We start from the raw sequence: 18,782 nt of genomic DNA on the forward strand, positions 1-18,782 counted from the left end.
AGAAATGAAAAATAAAGTATGAAAAACGGCAGAGAATTCATCCAGATTGTTTCAGAATAAATTATGGCAAAGATGGATTTACAGACATGATTACAAAAGGACTGACCCCGGGGTTAGAGGGATCAAGAGTCAGACTGAGGATCAAAAAGAGCACATGCAGTTACAGGTTGTCTTTCATGAACTGCAAGCAGGATTTACTTGTTTTTTTTATTATTATTTCTCACATATTCTAGTTATTTATACATACATAATTCTGTTTTTTCAGCATCAACTCGATGTGACATATGAAGTCAGCTCCTGTGAGGAGTTTTTAGCAGGTTATAAAGCAGACTGAACTTAATATCCAAACCTCTTCAAAATCTAGAAAAGGAAACATTACCATCTGTGACCAGATTTGTATTGGCTATAACCACTGCCAGCAGGTAGATGTCACATAAGTAGCGCACCAGCACACTGCAGAATCATCCTGTTATTTAATTTTTCATCTGCAAATATTATTATGATGATTGATGATGAATATGACTGTTGAAAGAAAGCAAGTTGGGAATTTATGTCAGAAAACACTACCTACCCATGTAAAGAACAGGATCGGCAGAGACGTAAGCGGGACATGAACCCCGTCCTCAGGGGTCACCACAAACTAAAAGTTCCACACAGGAGCTTTAAGGATAGTAATGTGTAATACAGCATACATGTTTCTTTTATGGATCTATTATGAAGTCATTTTAAAAATCACTGCTCTTCAAAGTTTGGATAGCTGACACATTTTTTGCAAGATTTGCAACAATAAAAAATGCTGTTTTTGTAGGTTTTTCTCACATTTAATTAATTATAGTATATCAAGTATTATTAATTTTTACATTTTATTTGAATATTAGAAATAATATCTATCTTGTGCACTTAAATTCATTAACATTGCAGTAACAGCTCATATGCATAAAGTGACAGTTATTGTAAAAGGGCAACTCCAGTACTAAGACTTTAAATACCTGATGATAAAAGCTATGAAGAAGTTTTTCTTAATCAGAGATTAAAAATAGCACATAGACATATACACAATGTTATATGAAGTCGCTGTATATAACGGGGAAAATATGGATTGCATGAAATGTTTATGTTTACAGTCCAATAATTACAAGAGTTAGAAATGTGTCAAAACAAGCTGACAGAGTCTCAGGAGGTCAGATGCAGTCTCAGATGTTTCTTCAGCAGGATTTCATAATGTATGTGTTACAGTCCACAGGTTTGGCTGCCACATGTTACTGTGAGTGTTCACCTGAAGAGGCCTGTAACTCAGCACTTTGTTCATGATTTGTGATCACGTAAAACTCCATCTGGGGCAGCCTTTGTGGTTTTTGCGGCTGCAGGGACGTCTCTGTATCCTTCACGGCCTCCTGTTTAACCAGAGTCACTGACCCGCTGTCCTAGTAACCGGCAGCTTCACCCAGTTTCCTGGCGTCCGACACGGCACAGATACAGCCATCCTCCTTCCCCACAGCGTTGACCACGTTGTAGAAATGCTTTGCAATTTCTTGTTTGTGTCCCATTTCTTTCAGAGCCTTGATCACATCCTGTAATATACAAAGGAGAGGGAAAGAGTATTGTTAAGGGGGCTCAGATGCAACAAATATTAAAGTAATTAAATGTGTTTAGTGTATTACCTTGTCAAATTTGGGTTCAAACTTTGCTGCATTTTGAGAGTCGACAAAAACAACGGGAGCAGCAATTGCCTCCTTAAGGCTCTTTCCAAACCAAACGTGGTTCATGAGCGCCTGGAGGAGAGACAGTACAAAACATTGCAATCTGCTTGATGGGAAAGTGATGATTACAGGACGGATTATGGACACACTGAAGAAGCTCGAGAAGACTGCGCTTGCTATGACAACAGTGAGGGGCATTAGGCGGCGGCAATTTTTCTTAATGGCACTTAGTGTGATTGCCCTTGATACGTACCGAGGCAATCCCAGTCGTGATCATACTGCCACCAGACGATCCAATCACCAGCATCTTCGACCGAGACTTCAACACAGCGGGGGCCATGGAGGAGGGAGGCTGCTCCCCTGCGAGCACAACAAAAGCCTTGACTGACAGAAAGGATTTGTCAATGTGAGCGGAATGATAAGAAAATGATTATAAATGCACACAGTGGGGGGACTTTTAATCATGGAATCAAAGGCGCCCATCAGAGGGCGAAGCACAGTAATTCAACTCTGACATGTACTTTTTTATCCTCACATTAAAATCATCTCATCTTTTTGAAATGATTCATACAAATTTCAAGTAGAGTGCCCATTAACAATTTAAAATCTGGACTATTTATACAAGTGGGCCTCTACAGTTCTTGCAATTATGAGCTCATTAATGCAAATTGGGTGTTTTTGTATTATTATTGCCCAATAAAGGAAACTCTTCCATTAAATAAAGAATAATCTTCCTTTTGGTTCATGGAACATAGCTAAGGTTGTGTCTAATATCATTCATTCTGCCTACATGAGATCAGGAGGACTATATAGTTTATTTAAAATTAACAAAACTGATTTTGTGCCTTTCAGGTTAATTCTTATGCAATGTTGTGCTCTGTTAGTGATTATTGGTGTACACTTCTTTTATCACAATATAATGAGAAGTGAGTGACTGTTGACCAATCTAAGAGACTACAGTAGGAAACAAACTCCAGTGTTCAGAAGTGAAGCCAATGGGTGTTTCGGACCAATCAGTTCTGGGGACTTTTTGAAGTGGAACTATCCACTGGGGAGTTCTCTGAGAACTACACACCATGGGAACTTTTTTTCTGTCTGCATTCGCACCGCCATGGTACCTACTCTGAAGCAGGAGCTAAAAAGGTTCCTCTAAACGGGGTTCTAGGAACTAATATAGTTCAATGTTCTTGACTTCTCTCTTTTAGTTCTTGACTAAAAAAGGAGGAGGGTTCCAACAGTTCCTAGAACTATGAAGAAGTTCCTGAAAACACCTAAGGTGGAAGTGCAAAAACCCGCCATTCCTCAAGTGTCCACTTGAGGCTGACTTCAAAAGCCCCTGAAGTCACACAAATCACATTTTAAAATGCCCACTTTTTTATCAGAAATAAACATGTTTACAGGCTGGTTCAAAGAATACATTTGGTAGCTCATTTGTTCACCAAATTGAGCCTTAATTTTGTGATCAGCAAACACTGTGGAAAAGGTGATTTTTTTTTTATTAACTAATCTGTTTAATTATTAATGCTAAGCGTTAACCATAATGAGAAGCAAAGATGAGCTGACTGATGGGAGGGCTCATTGTAGCTGCTCGTCAGTCGGCTTAATGCCTGCATCAGCTCAAAAGCGCACTTCAGAAACCAAAGGGTGAAGTCACTTAGAATAAATTTTAATCAGTCTATGAACTACAGTCACACAGAGCTAGCTTAGCCTATTCTATTCAGCACAGTAGCACCTTAAGCTAACAAGTCAATATACAAAACAGAGTCCTTTGTGTGCCTAAAAGAGAAGCTGTGAAGCTTAAATAAGTGGTTACTTCATATAAATACTGTTCCTTTATATGCACAAACTGCAGCACCAAAAATAATAACTATGCCTTGTAAGTCTTAGCTGCCAGAAACTCTATCCTGCAGTATGCATCAACTGATATGTAAAAGACAAATGTGCACCTGTATCTATAAATATAAAACAGGTTTTGCTGATTTGATTACCAGGAAAGATGTTATCGACTCTTCCACAGAAGTCAAACAGCTCGTTGTTGAGGATGACTCCAGTTCTCGGAGAGAAGATCTTTGAGCCAAATCTGAGTGGGAAAATGCATCAGAAGAACAGGATTGGTTCTGGTGCAGTCTTAAAAACTTATAGCAGCTATCGTACACACTGCTCTATGGAAAGCTTTTGGACTGTGATTACTGCAGTCCTATGAAAAGAGAGATTTCTTGATAAATTCCTTTAAAAGAAACACTTCCTCAATAATCTCTTAAATCCTTCTAATCCTCTTCTCTCAAACCAATAATAATATTTGACGGTGGAAGCCTGCAGGGACTGACATGTGGTTGATGGTGCTTGTGACAGACACAGCAGAGCCATCCTCAGCCAGCACAGACACATGCGTGGTGCCCATGCTGTCCCGATGAGGGGTGATGTTGTAATACTGGGGACCAAGGGTCCTGTCGTCACTGATCAAGCTCCGGATGTTGTTGGCAAAGCTGTCCTCTGTGAATTTCTTGGCCATCTGCGGAATTAAAAGAACACACACACAAATAGAAAAACACAGGTTTCCAAAGTTTTAACCATAATTTAGGCTTCTAGTTTTTCTGCTGAGAAATAAATAATAAACTGACACAGTACTACATTTAAAAGACATTTGAAACCCATTTTTAACCTTTTCAATTATTTTTTATCTAATGTGTTTTAAACATTGCACTTTGCTTATTCTGAAAAACAAGGCCTGTATGAAAACAAATTAACATGATGTATATATATTTGTATTTATTTATAGACTGTTATATACCTTCTATGATCATTTCACAGGGGGGAAAAAGCAAAAAACTGCAGTTCCTCAAATGACCACTTGAGGCTGGGTGCAAAATCCCTGGAAGTCACATACACACCCATTCAAAGTTGCTTGTTTTAACAGCACAAATAAACATATTTACAGCCTGGTTCAGAAAAAACGAATTAATGTCTTAACAGTTCATTTATTTATCAGCACACACCATAGGTAGAAACATTTTTTTACAACTCATCATTTTTGATTCCGAAGGCGAAGAGCATTTACAACATGGCGACCGCCACTGATGGGCTTCAAAAGTCTCAAGAAAAGAATGAGGGCCCTCAATGAGACTATGTCAACGTTACAGTCTACAGGAAAAACTGTGCAATTACACACCTTGGTTCAATTTGACTGTGGTAAAACCACGTCATTGACTTTGGAGACCGTAACACCCATACCTTCCCTAATAGTGACATTTAACCAAGCCTTATGAACACAACTTTAAATGGCCACAACATCAACGAAAATAGAGGTTAAAGCAGAGTGCAACACCGTACTTTTCAGTTTTCATAGCATGGTTGTAATCAAATAAGAATGTTTACTTAAGTATTGTGCACGAGTACAACTTTAAGGTACCAGTACTTCCTTTAAGTTTTTCCATTTCGAGCAACTTTATCCTCATATTCCACTCTATGTCAATGGTCAAATCTATACTTTTTACCCTTCTCCTTTGATTTCCTTGAGGGAGTTGGAAAATAGTTTCTTTTCAGATTTTTTCTTACAAAACATACCATCCAAACTAATTGCAATTAAATGGATTTGTTTCAGATGAAACCTCCAGACAGTAAAATAAGCAGTTCAAAGTAGCCATTCTGCATCACACTCACATAACACTTAAAACATCTGTAGCTTAAGTTAACATTGAAAGCAGGATTTTAACTTTTTAAATTACAGCACAGCTAATTTCTCTTACATTAAGAATGTAAAAACCTTTTTCCTCCCCTGGTTCTTGCATAATGCTGAGATTTGTATCAATGTGTGAACAATGTATCTGTCACAGAGTCATTTAGTGTAACTTACTTCTGCTGAGCTGAACTGTGGATCCTTGATGTGCTTCTTTATTCCATTGGCAAACTTAAGGGCTTCAATATAGTGATGATAGGCCAGTGTCTTTTCTCCACCTGTCAGAGATGCTGAAGTCAAGCCATAACCTAAAAGTATAACAGAATTGCTTAGTTTTAATAGTTTAAAGTGTATCTCACATCCAAACATGTACAGTGCACACTCCCCTTAGAGTCAACAACATAGTGCAACAGCCTCTGACAGTAAGTTTGGCACGGCTCTGTTCAGCACATGAATTCATCTTAACAAGCTTCTTTATGCGATGCGAACGTGTGGAGGAGCAGATCCGCAGAAACCTTTCATGATGTTGAGGACGAGACTAAGGATGATGCCTCCTGCAGGGGGTGGGGGGATGTACATCTGGTACTCTCCCAAAGGAACAGCCCACGCATCCGTCACTGAAACTCTGTACGCTGCCAAGTCCTGCATCGTGAGTGTTCCTCCTGAGCAAAAACATTGAAACAAATGATTCTGCTGAGCAAAACTGAACGAGACGCATCTCAGCTCCACATAATGGAGACTTTTAATGCGTCCCGGCAGCTCACAGTCTGTGAGTGATCACTGCAGCGCTTCACAGATCCAATTGATTTGTTCTTTTGTAATTAGATCATAGAACCAAGCAGAGATAGAAAATGGTTGAAAAGAGAGCTTTATGAATAAATCCCATCTGACAATACCTGCCTCCTGTATGTCTTGGATTAATTCCTCTGCTATGCTTCCATTGTAAAAAGCGTCCACCCCGTGATTTGCAATGACCTCCAAAGTGTCGGCCAGTTTCTCAAACTTTATATTATCACCAGTCTGCAGCAACGTCCCGTTCTTATCTGAATACAACTTCCTAAAGTTCAAAAACAAATTTAAAAAAATGACACTTACATCTAGAAAGGTAAAAATGTTCAGTCTTTTTTTTTTAATGGTGTGTGTCTTTCTTACCGTAGTGACTGGGACTCATTCGTATCTAAATATGAAAGGTATTGACCTTGGATTAGTGGGATAGGAAACCCTTTTTTGGCCAGCTGGATGGTCGGCTCAAAAAGTGTTGCCCACGGCAACTTCCCATAAATCTTGTGCGCCGTTTGATAACCACGAAGTTCTCCCGGAACCCCGATCCAGTCAGCACCTGGAGGAATGGATGGATTAATATGCAGGTAGCTCAAAATAAGTACATTTATTACAAAAAACAGCAGCAAAGTACAATTTTTAGGCGTGTGATTGATTATTTCCAAAATATGCCACTTTTTATCTAAACTGTAATTATCATATCATTTTATCATATAATTTTTTTATTTAACCTTTATTTAACCAGGTAATTAACCCATTGAGATCAAGATCTCTTTCACAAGGGTGACCTGGCCAAGAGGGCAGCAGCACACATCATAGTAAACATTACATGATAAAGAGACAGTTTACAAACAGTAAGTTGAGAGAAAACAACAATTACAAAGTGCAAACTGGTTTACAGATAAAGTGCAGAGTCGTGATCATGGATTACAATTCAGAAACCCAGACTCTGTCCAATTGTCTCGCGTTTTTGTCTTTTAATATCGAGCCAAAGGCTTCAAGATTATAGCTAATAGTTGTAGTTACTTTAAGATAATTTACAGATACTGTAATTATTTGCATTCAAGAACAAATAATATTCATATAATGTACTTTTACAGAGTTAATTAGTGGCCTCAAACCCTTTAGATTTCCAAAACAGCTTCATAGCACTATAGTGCAGTGATCAAATACCAGTCTTTACCATAAAGCAGGGACGCTGAGAGAAGTCATAACAACATTCCTGTTGTGACAGGAACTAAACGTGCACTAAATGCACGTCGGAGCAGCATTAGCCTGTTAACAGAGAGTCACTGTTGTTCACACACTTCACTGGTAAACTGAGTTACATTAGATGATCAACTTCTTGTTTCTCGTCCCTCCACCTTTGTGCACAATGACACACTCCCTCACTATTGCTCATCCACATGAGCGCTCTCTCCCTCTCAGAAGTTGTTCTAGACTTATTCAAAAGAATAATCAACTATGTCTCCAAAATCTATGTGGTAATATCTCTGCTGCTCTGCCTGACAGGATGATCATAAAGATAATAAACAAACTACATTTAAATTGAACTGAAACATATCGGTGAACTTTCTTCAGTGCCAATAACTTTGGGAACAATATTGTTTTTTAAGATTTGTATTTCTTCTCTTATCTGACTGATATTTTACAAAAAACTATGTTTTCTCTCTCTGATAATGTCCTCACTTTAAGTTAAAGATTAAACTCCCTTGTCTGCATCAAAGGCTTACAAGTTCATGTCCCAACAAGATTAATAGCGTGTGTACGACTTCAGTTCCCAGAGCGTGTGTGGTCTTGGCTGAAATCTGGGACAGCTTCCATACATCAGGCCTTTTGGGGCCCCGGTGTGAATACACAGAGAAGCAAGACAGATCGTAAACGACTACATAATCATGTCTAAGAAAGGACTGGGAGTCTCTTTAACCCTACACCTGACATCATTTGTCTTACATTACGGTGTAAACAAAAAAGAGAAGCTGACTTGATGTAAAACAGAAACCTCAAATAAATGCAGGCCTATTTGAATATTTAATACACCAGAGAAGTACCTGACGTCATTTGAAAGGTCTTGGGACATGAATTGAGCAGGTCAGTTTTAAACGTCTGAGGTACAGTCTCTCTGGAGTTGATAATTTTCACGTTACCTGTGAAAAGAGGAGAGAGATTTCATCAGTTCAAAGTGTCTCCCCAGCAACACCATCGTTACTCCTGCTGCATTAGAGTGTTTACGAGTGAATGCTGTTCTTATACCAGAGCTGTCCATCACTGTGAATATGGACCCCCCTCCGATGCCCATGCTCTGGGGGTTCATGACGGAGGTGCACAGCAGCGCAGCTATGGCGCCATCTACCGCTGAGCCTCCTTTTTGAAGGATGTCCCTGTGAGATTACACGCTGATTATTATCCATGTTAGGTTGTTTTTTTATGCTGTTTGCAGGTAAATGTCTCGGTTTTCCATAAGATGATGTTAAGTACTCATGTTAAGTAACTCATTAATACACACAAAAATAATAATCCTGGAAATGTATGTATATGTTATAAATCTAAAATATAGGCAGGTATTCAGTATTTTTCTTATTAATGATGATTTTATGACGTTGCTTTTATTAGTCTTACGTCGGTTACTTGCTGGTTCAGAATGTATAAGAAAAACAGATATTCATGAAGACATAATAACCAAATGATACATTAATATGGGATCTTCCATTCTGTTCTCCAGTGACTTAACACGTTCTAATAACTAGCCCTAATTTATGATCTTAAACATTAAGATATTAATAATCCGTTTTTCATTTTCCCACCAACTACACTTTTATCAACTAATCACTCTTTAAAAGTTGGTCAGTAGTTACCATGGACTAGTTGGCAGATCTTAATAAGTTGGTTCATGGGAACTTGTCAGAATGTTGTGTCGCATTAAAGAAAGAGCGAGGAGCTTACCCACATTACCAGATCCTCTCAATCACAAAATAGTCTAATAGGCTAGTTGGGAAAATGGGCTGCTAATAATAATTTAAAAACAACAACAACAACAACAACAACTCACCTTCCAATCTCTGAACATTTCTTGGAGTCTGCAGCCACTGCAGCTTTTGAAAAAGTGTTATCTGGACACGTGTGCCTCCCAAGAACAGCAATTAGCACAATGGCAGTAACCACACAGAGCAGCATCAGTGTGCAGCACCCGTACACCCTCGCCTTTGACCTCGCCATAACTGATAATATCCTAAATCTCCGTGGTGACCATTAAAGATCAGTTTGAAGTAAACACGTCACCTTCCCTGTAATATCCTAACTTCAGTGACTAAACGCCAGGTTGCCCGATCAGAGGGGCGTGGGCAACAGACAGAGTGGCCCCTCCCTCGACCCGGAGCGCTCGAACTCATGACAGGGAGAGGAAAGGTGATGTAAGTGATTTCGTTAAATCATGCCGGAGGTGGTTTGACCTCACAGAAACAGACCGGTTTTTGTGGCACCCACTCTGCGGGGTAATGGATTAAAGACAGGAAACAGACAGCAGGCTTTGTGTGCAAATCATAGACTGTGCAACTGAGGAACTTTACAGCTACACGTGCAAAGAAGCAAACAGTGCAGCCAGATTAAAAAAATAAATTAAAAATACACATCAATATTTATTAATTATTAGGATTACCTGGCTGAAGGAATTTGGTCTTTTTTTTACAAAACATAATAGTTTCAGATGTGAGAAGATTATGTGTGCCAAATTGAGTTTTATGACATCTAATGATAGGCTATTACATTTCTTCATGTGCCTAACACAGAGACTATATCATCCCTACACATCCTGCACAGACTGCTTATACAATTAAGAACTGATTGAAAGTACAATCCTTTTTTTGTATTTAAATGAGAAACATTTGCGAAGGAGTCAGTAACAGAATAGGATCGGGCTGACAAAGAATCAAAGTCCACAGTGAGAGAAACGTCTTCTCTCTCACACACACACACACACACACACACACACACACACACATACACACACACTGCTTGATAAGACTGATTATTGTTTATTCCTGTTGTACTAACATTACACACCAGGATATCAAGATCAGTGGCTATCCACTAAGTTTCTAAATAACTACAGTAGGCTACATATTGTGAAAACAAGTAGGCCTATCATTGTGTGAGTATATGTTACGTATAATAGAATATATGATACATGAAACATTATTTCACATTTAATGGCACAGAAAGGTCTTTCCCCCAGCTTTATTGCTAAACAAGATCCAAGAAGGTTGTTTGAATTTGTTCCACAGTGACTGTGTCTCTGTTGTGTCTGACCTCTGGAACAGCCTGTACAGAAAATAAGACCAACACAATCTGTTTAATCTTTAAATCAACTCTCAATACATTCACTTTTATAAATAGGCTTTTGTTTAAATCCCTGTATTATTCATTGCTCTGATTTAGGCTATAGGCTATTTAATTAAGAAGAGAACTTTTTTTTTTAGCCTGCTATATTTTTAACCAGCTTTATTGTTTATTTATTGTTAAGCTTTATTGTTAACTTTGATGGACTGTTGATGTGTGGTTAAGTGTGATTGAATACCTCTCATTTTTGGTTGTTGTTGTTGTTGTTGTTGTTTTTAAACATTGTTTCTGAAAACGTGCCATACACTTAAGTTTGTTTTTTTCACAATAGCCACATGCATCCAGCCATGAAACCTCATAGGATAACAACAACATGCCTACAGTTTGTAAGTTTTATGTACAGCTAAAGTGTTAAAATCTATAGCCTGGATTAACTCTGGAGTCGCCTATTGAATGAATTCAAAGCAGATCAAACCAGTCAGGACTTGTCAGATCTATTATTATCAGAACACCACATCTTTCAGCGCGTTGATGTTAACAGTCTGGTTTTGATGAACGATGTTGCTGAACTTCTTTTTGAGTTCTTTTTTTCTCGCCAGGTGAAGTCAAAGGTGCAGATTTGAAGGCTGAGGAGTTCGACCTACAGTTGGACTCTTTACCGGGACAAAGTTTTTGACCCTGCTGTCCTTTCGCGTCTTGAACTATCACCATCAAACTCCTGCTCTCATGGCTGATGTGAGAGCAACTTGAGCAAGACGCAGTGCATCCTGGGAAATGCTGTCTGCAGCTGCATATCGAACAGAAGTCGATGGACGAGTCATAAGTCATACGGAAGAGTATATGGCTTTCATTCGAGTCAAGTCAGGCAGAAATTATCAATCAATACCGGATGTAAGATCATTGTGCCTTCAAAATAAAAAGGGTTTTTTTAATCGTTTTTAACTTCAACAGAGAATCTCTTTAAATAGCAGTGCTGCAACTACCAATTATGTGCTTCTAAAATTCCCCATAGTATCTCAATCAATTGATTTATCACTTTAACTGTCAGAAAATAGAAGAGCTCTTGATGTAGCCTATTAACAAGAGTTGGATGGATTGAACACTTACTTGTGTTATGTCCACCCAACAACAGTCACAATATAAAGGAAGTCAGTTCATTAACTTAAATGACAAATTATTTTAGTGATTGGCAGCAGAAAATTACATTTTATTTTTGTCTCGTTATTTTTGCTGGAAAATTAATGAATCATCAATGACTTGTGAAAACGGTAGGCTTATGGTATGTTTTTGTCTGTAGGTTGACTGATAAGTAGGCTATATCAATTAATCCAAAGAGCATCCAAAAATCTGAGGATTGTGACCGTCTTGCAAAAGCTAAATATAATGATCGTTATGTTTGTTGTTTTTGTTTTTCATTTTTCTTGCTAATGAATCACAAGTTATAAGGTATGTCAAGGTAAATATATTCATGTAGCATAATTTATACCCATAAAGACACCCCAGAGTGATTCACTGTAGGATACATGTGCAAAAGTACAACAAGACAATAAATGTATCTTTGCATGTTAGATATTGTGCAGGAGTTAGCGTGCCACGTTTTAGTCTACTTTTACGTGTGACTTTGGTCATACTTCTTTTTTGTAGTCCTTAAAGAATTACACTTAGAAGATAAATATCTTGTCATTCTTTTTACTTAAAATGTGGCTACCCAAGTCAACAAAAGGCAGGGTGCGCCCCTGCGTGGAGATGGGAGGGGTTGTGACAGCTCCAGGGCTGTTTGCCGTATTCAACACGCCAAGTCCTTTATTTTGGAAGGTCTGACCGGCGTATTGTTGCGTATTCCTCTGAGTGCTTGACGCTGGGTGGCTTCCCTGGTGGAGCTTTAGTATTTACAACAACATTATCAGAAGCCTACCCGACGCTGCTGTCCATCACGGACAGACAGGGAGTCGACCCTTCGCGCAGACGCTTTTAATATGTGTTTTCGGTTTACGGCGCGCGTCGCTTCCAGTTCGGACTTCTTTGAAGCATTTGGGGATATTTCTTATAATGTTGGCGAGTGATATCCGTCTACCGTGTGCACTGCAGTGGTGCGCAGCTTCGCCTGGAGAAACACCTGTGCGCCTCTCCTCTCCACTGGCCACACAGTCATGAATGTTGAATAGGTATGGATTTCAAACCTGCGCACGAGCCCACGCACCAAACATCCACGTAGCTCTAGTCTAGGAAACAAGAGGTATGACACTGCGATCTGCTTGTTAACAATGTCTCATTGAACGTTACAGCTCATCAATGTGTTTTCCATCAGTTGGTTTCGGCCTTGGTGGCAGCAGCTCGACAATGAACCAGAGGAGCATACGGAGGAGTGATGAAGGTTTCGAGGTGGTTTAATGGTTGGGTTTGATGGTCAGTCTTTCCTAAAAGCAGCGGGAGTGTGTGGGGGAGGTGGGAGCGTCTTGTTGCTGTCAGACAGGATATAGGGGAGGATCTATGGGAGCAGAATTGCCCGACCATTTTTGGTTGGAGAGCATCGTGGAGTTCTGATCACAGTTGACGCATTGCACTCCCCGCGTTCTGGCGTCTGGTCCATTATATTTATATAATCAGACTCATGTAAGCGAGCCTTTTTTTTTTTTCTTACAGCATACGGTTACACAGAGTATAGCTCGCCCCCTCCCTCCCCCCCGAGGAACCATTTATGCAGCTCCCGCTGAGCAACCTATGAATGCCAATTATAAATGTGGGTGGGCATCAACACTGTTTAAGTTTACATAATTCTGCTTAGTGTGCGTGGTGCGCAAAATACAAAAGGGAGAGATTTTGGGTAAATGCATGACTCATGGGTTTTAGTGTGTGTGTGTGTGTGTGTGTGTGTGTGTGTGTGTGTGTGTGTGTGTGTGTGCACACTGGTTGTAGTCATTTTGAAGTTGACAGTGTGTGGGTGAGTTCAAGCAGGTGTGTATTACATGAGGTGCATACTGGATAATAAAATTCTGTCTATTTCCGAGGAGGATTTGTTTAACAGACACACATTTGTGACACTGATATGTGCTTCAGATTAACTGTGGAAATCAACACTCATCCGTAAATCGGGCATTACATCGCGGCATCCCTTTAATGTGGTGTACAGTGTGTTGTCTCTTCTGATACCTCTTTCTCTCCTTCTGTCTTTTGTTTTTCAGCGAGCAGATCACCCTAAGGCGCGGTGACTGTCTGCATTTGTCTAAAAGAGCAACAGAAGGAGCAGCACAAATACCGCACAACCAGACATCATGCAGGGAGAAAGCTTCCCTCGCTGCAGAGTGCTGAAATGTTAGCACAGAAGAGCAAGAGTGTCAGATCAAATCAGCAGACTGTTTACATTAGGGGAGGCGATAAGAGCTGCCTGACACCAGACTCCCTAACGCCCTGCGTGTGGTTTAAGGCCCCTTTCAATCACGATCGAGAAAAGACGCATTAACTGATCTCTCATCAGCACTTTTCTCTTTTTCCGTCAGATTCAGCACTCCTGCAGTGAGCAGAGATGGAGTGGTCACTAGAAAATGTGAGGGAGATGGTGGCAGGAGGGATGCAGTCTATAAGGGAGTGTGAGATCTGTGCTTTCGCCATTGCCATGTGTGTGCTGCTGCTCTTCATGTGGTATTGTTACAGGGTGGGCCGGGAGCACGGGTCCAGCCCTCTGCGTGGGCGGTATCTGACTGGGCCCGGCCGGATTGGAGGGGTGGTGGGGGGCTTTATGAGTTCAGACTGCAAAGGAAGGGGCAAAGGGAAGCATGGATTGTTGCTAGAAGAGCAGAATGGCTTCGCGTTCTGTCAGTCTTCAGAGTGCTTCCGTTGCACCAGCGCCGGAGAGAGTCTGAACCAGAGGCTCTATCACAGCCTGCAGGAATACGCCAAGCGCTACACCTGGTCAGGTATGGGCAGGGTGCATAAAGGAGTACGAGATCAAGGCAGATACCTGAACAGCCGACCCACCATCCAGCGGCCAGAGGTCTTCTTCCTCCCAGATCTTCCGTCAGCCCCTTTCTTCTCTAGAGAGATCCAGAGGCACGATGTGGAGCTGCTGGAGCAGAGCTTCCCCGCACTCCTGGCAGAGTTCGAGAGCATCTACCACCAGCCTCCAGCCCGCAGCGGCTCCTCCCTCCCCCCGGGTTGGAAAGCCAACAACACCCCTCGTGGGCAGTGGTGGACATACTACCTGGTCAACCAAGGCACCCCTATGGTTCTCAATGTGAGGAGGTGTCCCCGTGCCTGGAGAGTGCTGGGCCAACTGCGCACCTTCATCGCCAATAATGTGTTCGGAAACGCCTGCTTCTCTGTGCTGACGCCCGGTGCTCTCATCTCCGAGCATTACGGTCCAACAAATGTCAGGCTGCGCTGCCACCTGGGTAAGAGAGTGAACTGTTTAGTGAGCTGAAACTGATTCAACCATGTGATGTCTGATGGCTGTGAGTGTATTCAGCTTGGCACCACAGCAGATGATTACTGTAATAAGCATATTTAACCAGAGCGGAGCAGCTCCGGTGATCAGCTGCTGTCGTGTGTAGACTGAGAATGTGAATCCTCTTGGATCATGATACAACGTAGATTAAATTTAGTGGCTTATTTCAAGATTTTTATTGGGTTTTACATCACCTTAGCATTGACTCCAATTCCAGCTGTGCCCTGTGTGACAGAGATAGAGATTGTAATTGTTGTGCATGCAGGATGTTTTGTTAGAAGCTTTGAAATGCATACTGTGGTTGCAGGACATTTTGAGAGCAGGTCTTAGTCAGAGATTTTTTACCTGGGAGGTTGCTAAGCAACCATAACTGCTTCAAAATGCATTCATTTCCCATAATAACACATGGATGGACTTGTTCTGTGTCTCTGGCAGGTCTCAGAGTGCCCCCTTCCTGTGAGCTTGTGGTTGGTGGGGAGCCACAGTGCTGGTCTGAGGGCAGCTGTCTGCTTTTCGATGACTCCTTCCTCCACAGGGCCTTCCACGAGGGTAAGAAGGGATTAAAGTGTAATCCTTTGTTTCACTCTGCCTCTTATTATTTATTCCTTGAAGGAGGAGTGACCTGAAAAAGGTGTAATTCAGCATCGCTAAGAAAAACAGAGTCTTTTTAATGTGAGGCTGATCCAGATTTCAGGTTAACATTTTTATCAAATGGAGTTATTTTGTTCTAATGTTGCTGTTTTTCCTGTGTTTTTGTGCAGGTGGTGCAGAGGACGGCACCAGAGTGGTCTTCATGGTGGACCTCTGGCACCCTAACGTGGCCGCAGCTGAGAGACAAGCCTTGGATTACATTTTTACCCCGGGCCGCTTAGAGGACAAAGAAGGGAAATAGGTGTGAGTGAAAAACCATGTCCGACAAAAAAGACAGATGGAATATAGGGAGGGGTTTGTAGGATTGGGGAGCAACTCTTTTTCTGCCTCCAGACCAGCTCTCATATTCACTGTGTACATATTCTCCGTCTCATACAGTATCTCACCTAACTCTTATAGCTAATGACCGAACATTGGCCCTCTGTTATCAATCATGTTTTTGTCGGTATAGCTGTGTGAAAGACCGCCTCACCTGAAAACTCTAAATCATCAGGTACATGAATATTCATTCAGCCATTTGACTGATGTATATTTACATTGTGGCTTTGACATTTCAGCCTAAATGTCGGTGTAATTTATTTTTAATCATTTTATTTCCAACAAACTTGCATCAGAGCTCTAAAGATTTCTCGATTCCTCGGTTGATCTTTCCAAATTAAACCCCAAATCTCTTAATAATTAAAAGTTGTGCACCAACTTTTGGTTTTGAATTGATTGGTTGACAAAACAAAAAATTTAAAGACAACACCTAGGCTCTGGAAAAATTCTTTGTTGACTTAATTACGGTTTGTTTAATTATAGTTGCTTAATAAATAATTAAAATCATTTTAACTTTCAGAGCTAATTTGCATTTGTAAAAAATCAAACAGTTTGCTGATAGAGAGCCTATTATGTTATAAATATGTCAAGTGGCAACGAGTTTCGCCAACAGCTATACATGAACCGGACTCATGTAGGTAGCATGTATGTAGTATGTCTCCTCTCCCAGGCATAGCGTTACAAATAAGATTTTACAAGGTATGGGTGGTATTAATTTATGCTTAACATCTTACAAGTATCATTAATTGTTTTGCACTTACTGAAACCGCCTACATACATTTCTGCAAGGGCTAAGTAATCTGATCATTCTCCCCACTACACATCATATCCAGTCAGAAATGTGTCACGTTTTGCAAGATTGTCGGTGTTCTTGCACATTTTTTTATTTTGAAAAAAAAAAAAAGAACAACTCCCATTTTCAAATGTGGGACTGTGGTTGAATATTTATGAGTGTGTGCAAATAAAAGTCTTTCTTCATGCAAAACCTTGAAAAATATTTTAGGGATTACATTTCTTATCTACATGGAAAGAGGGCTAACCTAAAGCTACAAGACCTGCTGTTTAAAGGCAACACACAGTGAAGCCAGATTACAAGAACATGCAGTAGTTGCACACGTCTTTATTGGTACGGTCTCATTACTGATGAACACATTCAGTATCGTTCTGTACTCATCATTTTAGCTGAGTTACCTGCATGATGCACAGTTTGGACTTCACTATTAAAAAGATGACTTCTACTAGATTCCTCACTAAAACATTGCACAGGATGATATAGCAGCGTGATGACACAAACTACAGAAATGATTACTTTTCTCCATGTGTGATTTGATAACTGAGGTCCAATGTTGATCATGACATGAATGTTTACAGACGCAGCTAAATATCTCTGTTCTGACTCCTGCTGGTGTGGTGGTTTGTTGTGCTCCTCTTTCAAAAAAAATCGATCCTGGTTTCACGAGACATGGTTAGAAAAGCACATTTTTAGGTCAAATCGTGTGAGTCGGCCTGTGCTGTAACGCTGGGGATGAAGTGTTTTTGGTAAATTTACTAAACTCTTGTAATTTGGTTGCATTTGATATCCGGTTTGTATTTCTGTAAATAGGGTCAAGATTGAAAACAAACGGAACGGTGTGGGATGTGTTTGAGGTGATTGTCTTCAATGCTATATCTATTGTGTAGTGTTGATTTGCAGCTAAAGCAAGTGCATTTCTGAAAAAGCCAACCATGAACTCATTTTGATAGATTACAATTTGTAGATTCTGTAAAATGTTTATGAATACTCTCTTTGTTGTTCTGTGATGTGTTTCCTTTTCATTTGGCAGCGCCACACATCGCACAGTGTAAAAGGTAATGCAAATTAATCTTCAGCAGCTTTACAGGTCCATCCATCGCAAATCAGAATACCAATCCAATTCGATTCCAATGTTTACAAAAGTATGATTATTTACAAGCTGTTTACAACATGGGATGAGAGCGACACTCACATTGAGCTGTCTTTAATTAGGTTTAAAATCAAGAGTGCTGTTAAAAAGAGAATGAATCATTCCCCAAAGCATTTGCTTTACATACACAGTACATGGTGGAGCAACCATTTTGTTTACATTTGAATGAAGATTTGTCCTTTAACACATTCTTGTGTGGATTTTGAACAGTATTTCTGTACATTTAATAAATGGACTAGTATCTTATTTAATCAGCTGTTGTCAGAAGTGTCACTTTCACACCAATAACACCGATCTGAAGTAAACACTGCACGCTGCATGAATGCTCTCGAGCACATTCTGCTGAATCGACCATTTCATTAATTAAACTGCTCACGCACGCAGCCACTACACTAAACAGTGATAAAAACATGCTGCAGGAGCTGAACACCTCAGCGGTATATAGGGAGCATCCTACAGAAATGCCACTCTGGTATTGATTCTTTACTGAAAATAAAACTGGAGGACTAAATAGATCATGTTTCCTATTTTCAGCCAGATGCAGTTTTATAGTAGGGTCACATGGAGGCGTAGGCATGCAATGTTTTCTCAACACAATTTATTGTTAGACTTGCAGAGGCTCTGGAGGAGATGAAGCTAGAGGCACTAAATGCTTATAGGTTATACCAACATCATATTAAAAACATTATTGTCTCCACCACCCACAGGTGTTGTGTTTATTGTTTCATACATACAGGTAAATATTCAGCCCCATATATGTATCCATACTGGAAGAAAACTCAAGTCAATGTCTGCCTCTTCTGATCACATTTCAGTGCAATGTTTCTAAATAGGTTGGTATTTTGGTACTTGTATTTATAAGCTGCTTGTTTTATGGGCCCAGAAGTGTTTATATTGTCACAGCTGCTGAGTTATCACAGTAGTCTTAACTGTTGAGG

At 40.2% G+C, this 18,782-nt stretch overlaps 2 protein-coding genes across 6 annotated transcripts; one reads left to right on the forward strand and one right to left on the reverse strand.

Annotated features, from left to right (window-relative positions):
* Positions 1-180: 180 nt before the first annotated feature.
* On the reverse strand, positions 181-9,463 carry ggt5a (gamma-glutamyltransferase 5a). 2 transcript variants are annotated; one of them, XM_061037538.1, is made up of 12 exons: positions 9,206-9,463; positions 8,410-8,537; positions 8,208-8,303; positions 6,529-6,715; positions 6,273-6,433; positions 5,892-6,038; positions 5,554-5,684; positions 4,028-4,212; positions 3,689-3,780; positions 1,954-2,060; positions 1,662-1,772; positions 182-1,571 (listed from the first exon to the last, which is right to left on the reverse strand). In XM_061037538.1, the coding sequence occupies exons 1-12, from the start codon at positions 9,370-9,372 to the stop codon at positions 1,425-1,427; spliced, it is 1,659 nt and encodes a 552-aa protein (XP_060893521.1). In that variant the 5' UTR covers positions 9,373-9,463; the 3' UTR covers positions 182-1,424. The 2 variants fall into 2 exon arrangements, with proteins under 2 accessions (XP_060893522.1, XP_060893521.1); XM_061037539.1 differs by lacking the exon at positions 6,273-6,433 and having other exon boundaries at positions 181-1,571; positions 6,575-6,715.
* Positions 9,464-12,331: 2,868 nt separating this feature from the next.
* Positions 12,332-18,095, forward strand: asphd2 (aspartate beta-hydroxylase domain containing 2). Of its 4 annotated transcripts, none has more exons than XM_061037544.1 (4): positions 12,332-12,897; positions 13,674-14,879; positions 15,368-15,481; positions 15,694-18,095. In XM_061037544.1, the coding sequence occupies exons 2-4, from the start codon at positions 14,015-14,017 to the stop codon at positions 15,822-15,824; spliced, it is 1,110 nt and encodes a 369-aa protein (XP_060893527.1). In that variant the 5' UTR covers positions 12,332-12,897; positions 13,674-14,014; the 3' UTR covers positions 15,825-18,095. The 4 variants fall into 4 exon arrangements, with proteins under 4 accessions (XP_060893527.1, XP_060893529.1, XP_060893528.1 ...); XM_061037546.1 differs by having other exon boundaries at positions 12,332-12,727; XM_061037545.1 differs by having other exon boundaries at positions 12,332-12,656; positions 12,777-14,879.
* Positions 18,096-18,782: the final 687 nt, after the last annotated feature.

Source organism: Labrus mixtus, chromosome 5 (assembly GCF_963584025.1).
Source record: "Labrus mixtus chromosome 5, fLabMix1.1, whole genome shotgun sequence".
Lineage (NCBI taxonomy): Eukaryota > Metazoa > Chordata > Actinopteri > Labriformes > Labridae > Labrus > Labrus mixtus.

Excerpts from the sequence above, each read along its gene's own strand:
- asphd2 (XM_061037544.1), top strand. The coding sequence starts at position 14,015 with ATGGAGTGGTCACTAGAAAATGTGAGGGAGATGGTGGCAGGAGGGATG. Across the intron at positions 14,880-15,367 it reads CAGGCTGCGCTGCCACCTGG|GTCTCAGAGTGCCCCCTTCC; the intron begins GTAAGAGAGTGA and ends TGTCTCTGGCAG. Across the intron at positions 15,482-15,693 it reads CCACAGGGCCTTCCACGAGG|GTGGTGCAGAGGACGGCACC; the intron begins GTAAGAAGGGAT and ends GTTTTTGTGCAG.
- ggt5a (XM_061037538.1), bottom strand. The coding sequence starts at position 9,372 with ATGGCGAGGTCAAAGGCGAGGGTGTACGGGTGCTGCACACTGATGCTG. Across the intron at positions 8,538-9,205 it reads AAATGTTCAGAGATTGGAAG|GGACATCCTTCAAAAAGGAG; the intron begins GTGAGTTGTTGT and ends GTAATCTCACAG. Across the intron at positions 8,304-8,409 it reads CACAGTGATGGACAGCTCTG|GTAACGTGAAAATTATCAAC; the intron begins GTATAAGAACAG and ends CTCTTTTCACAG.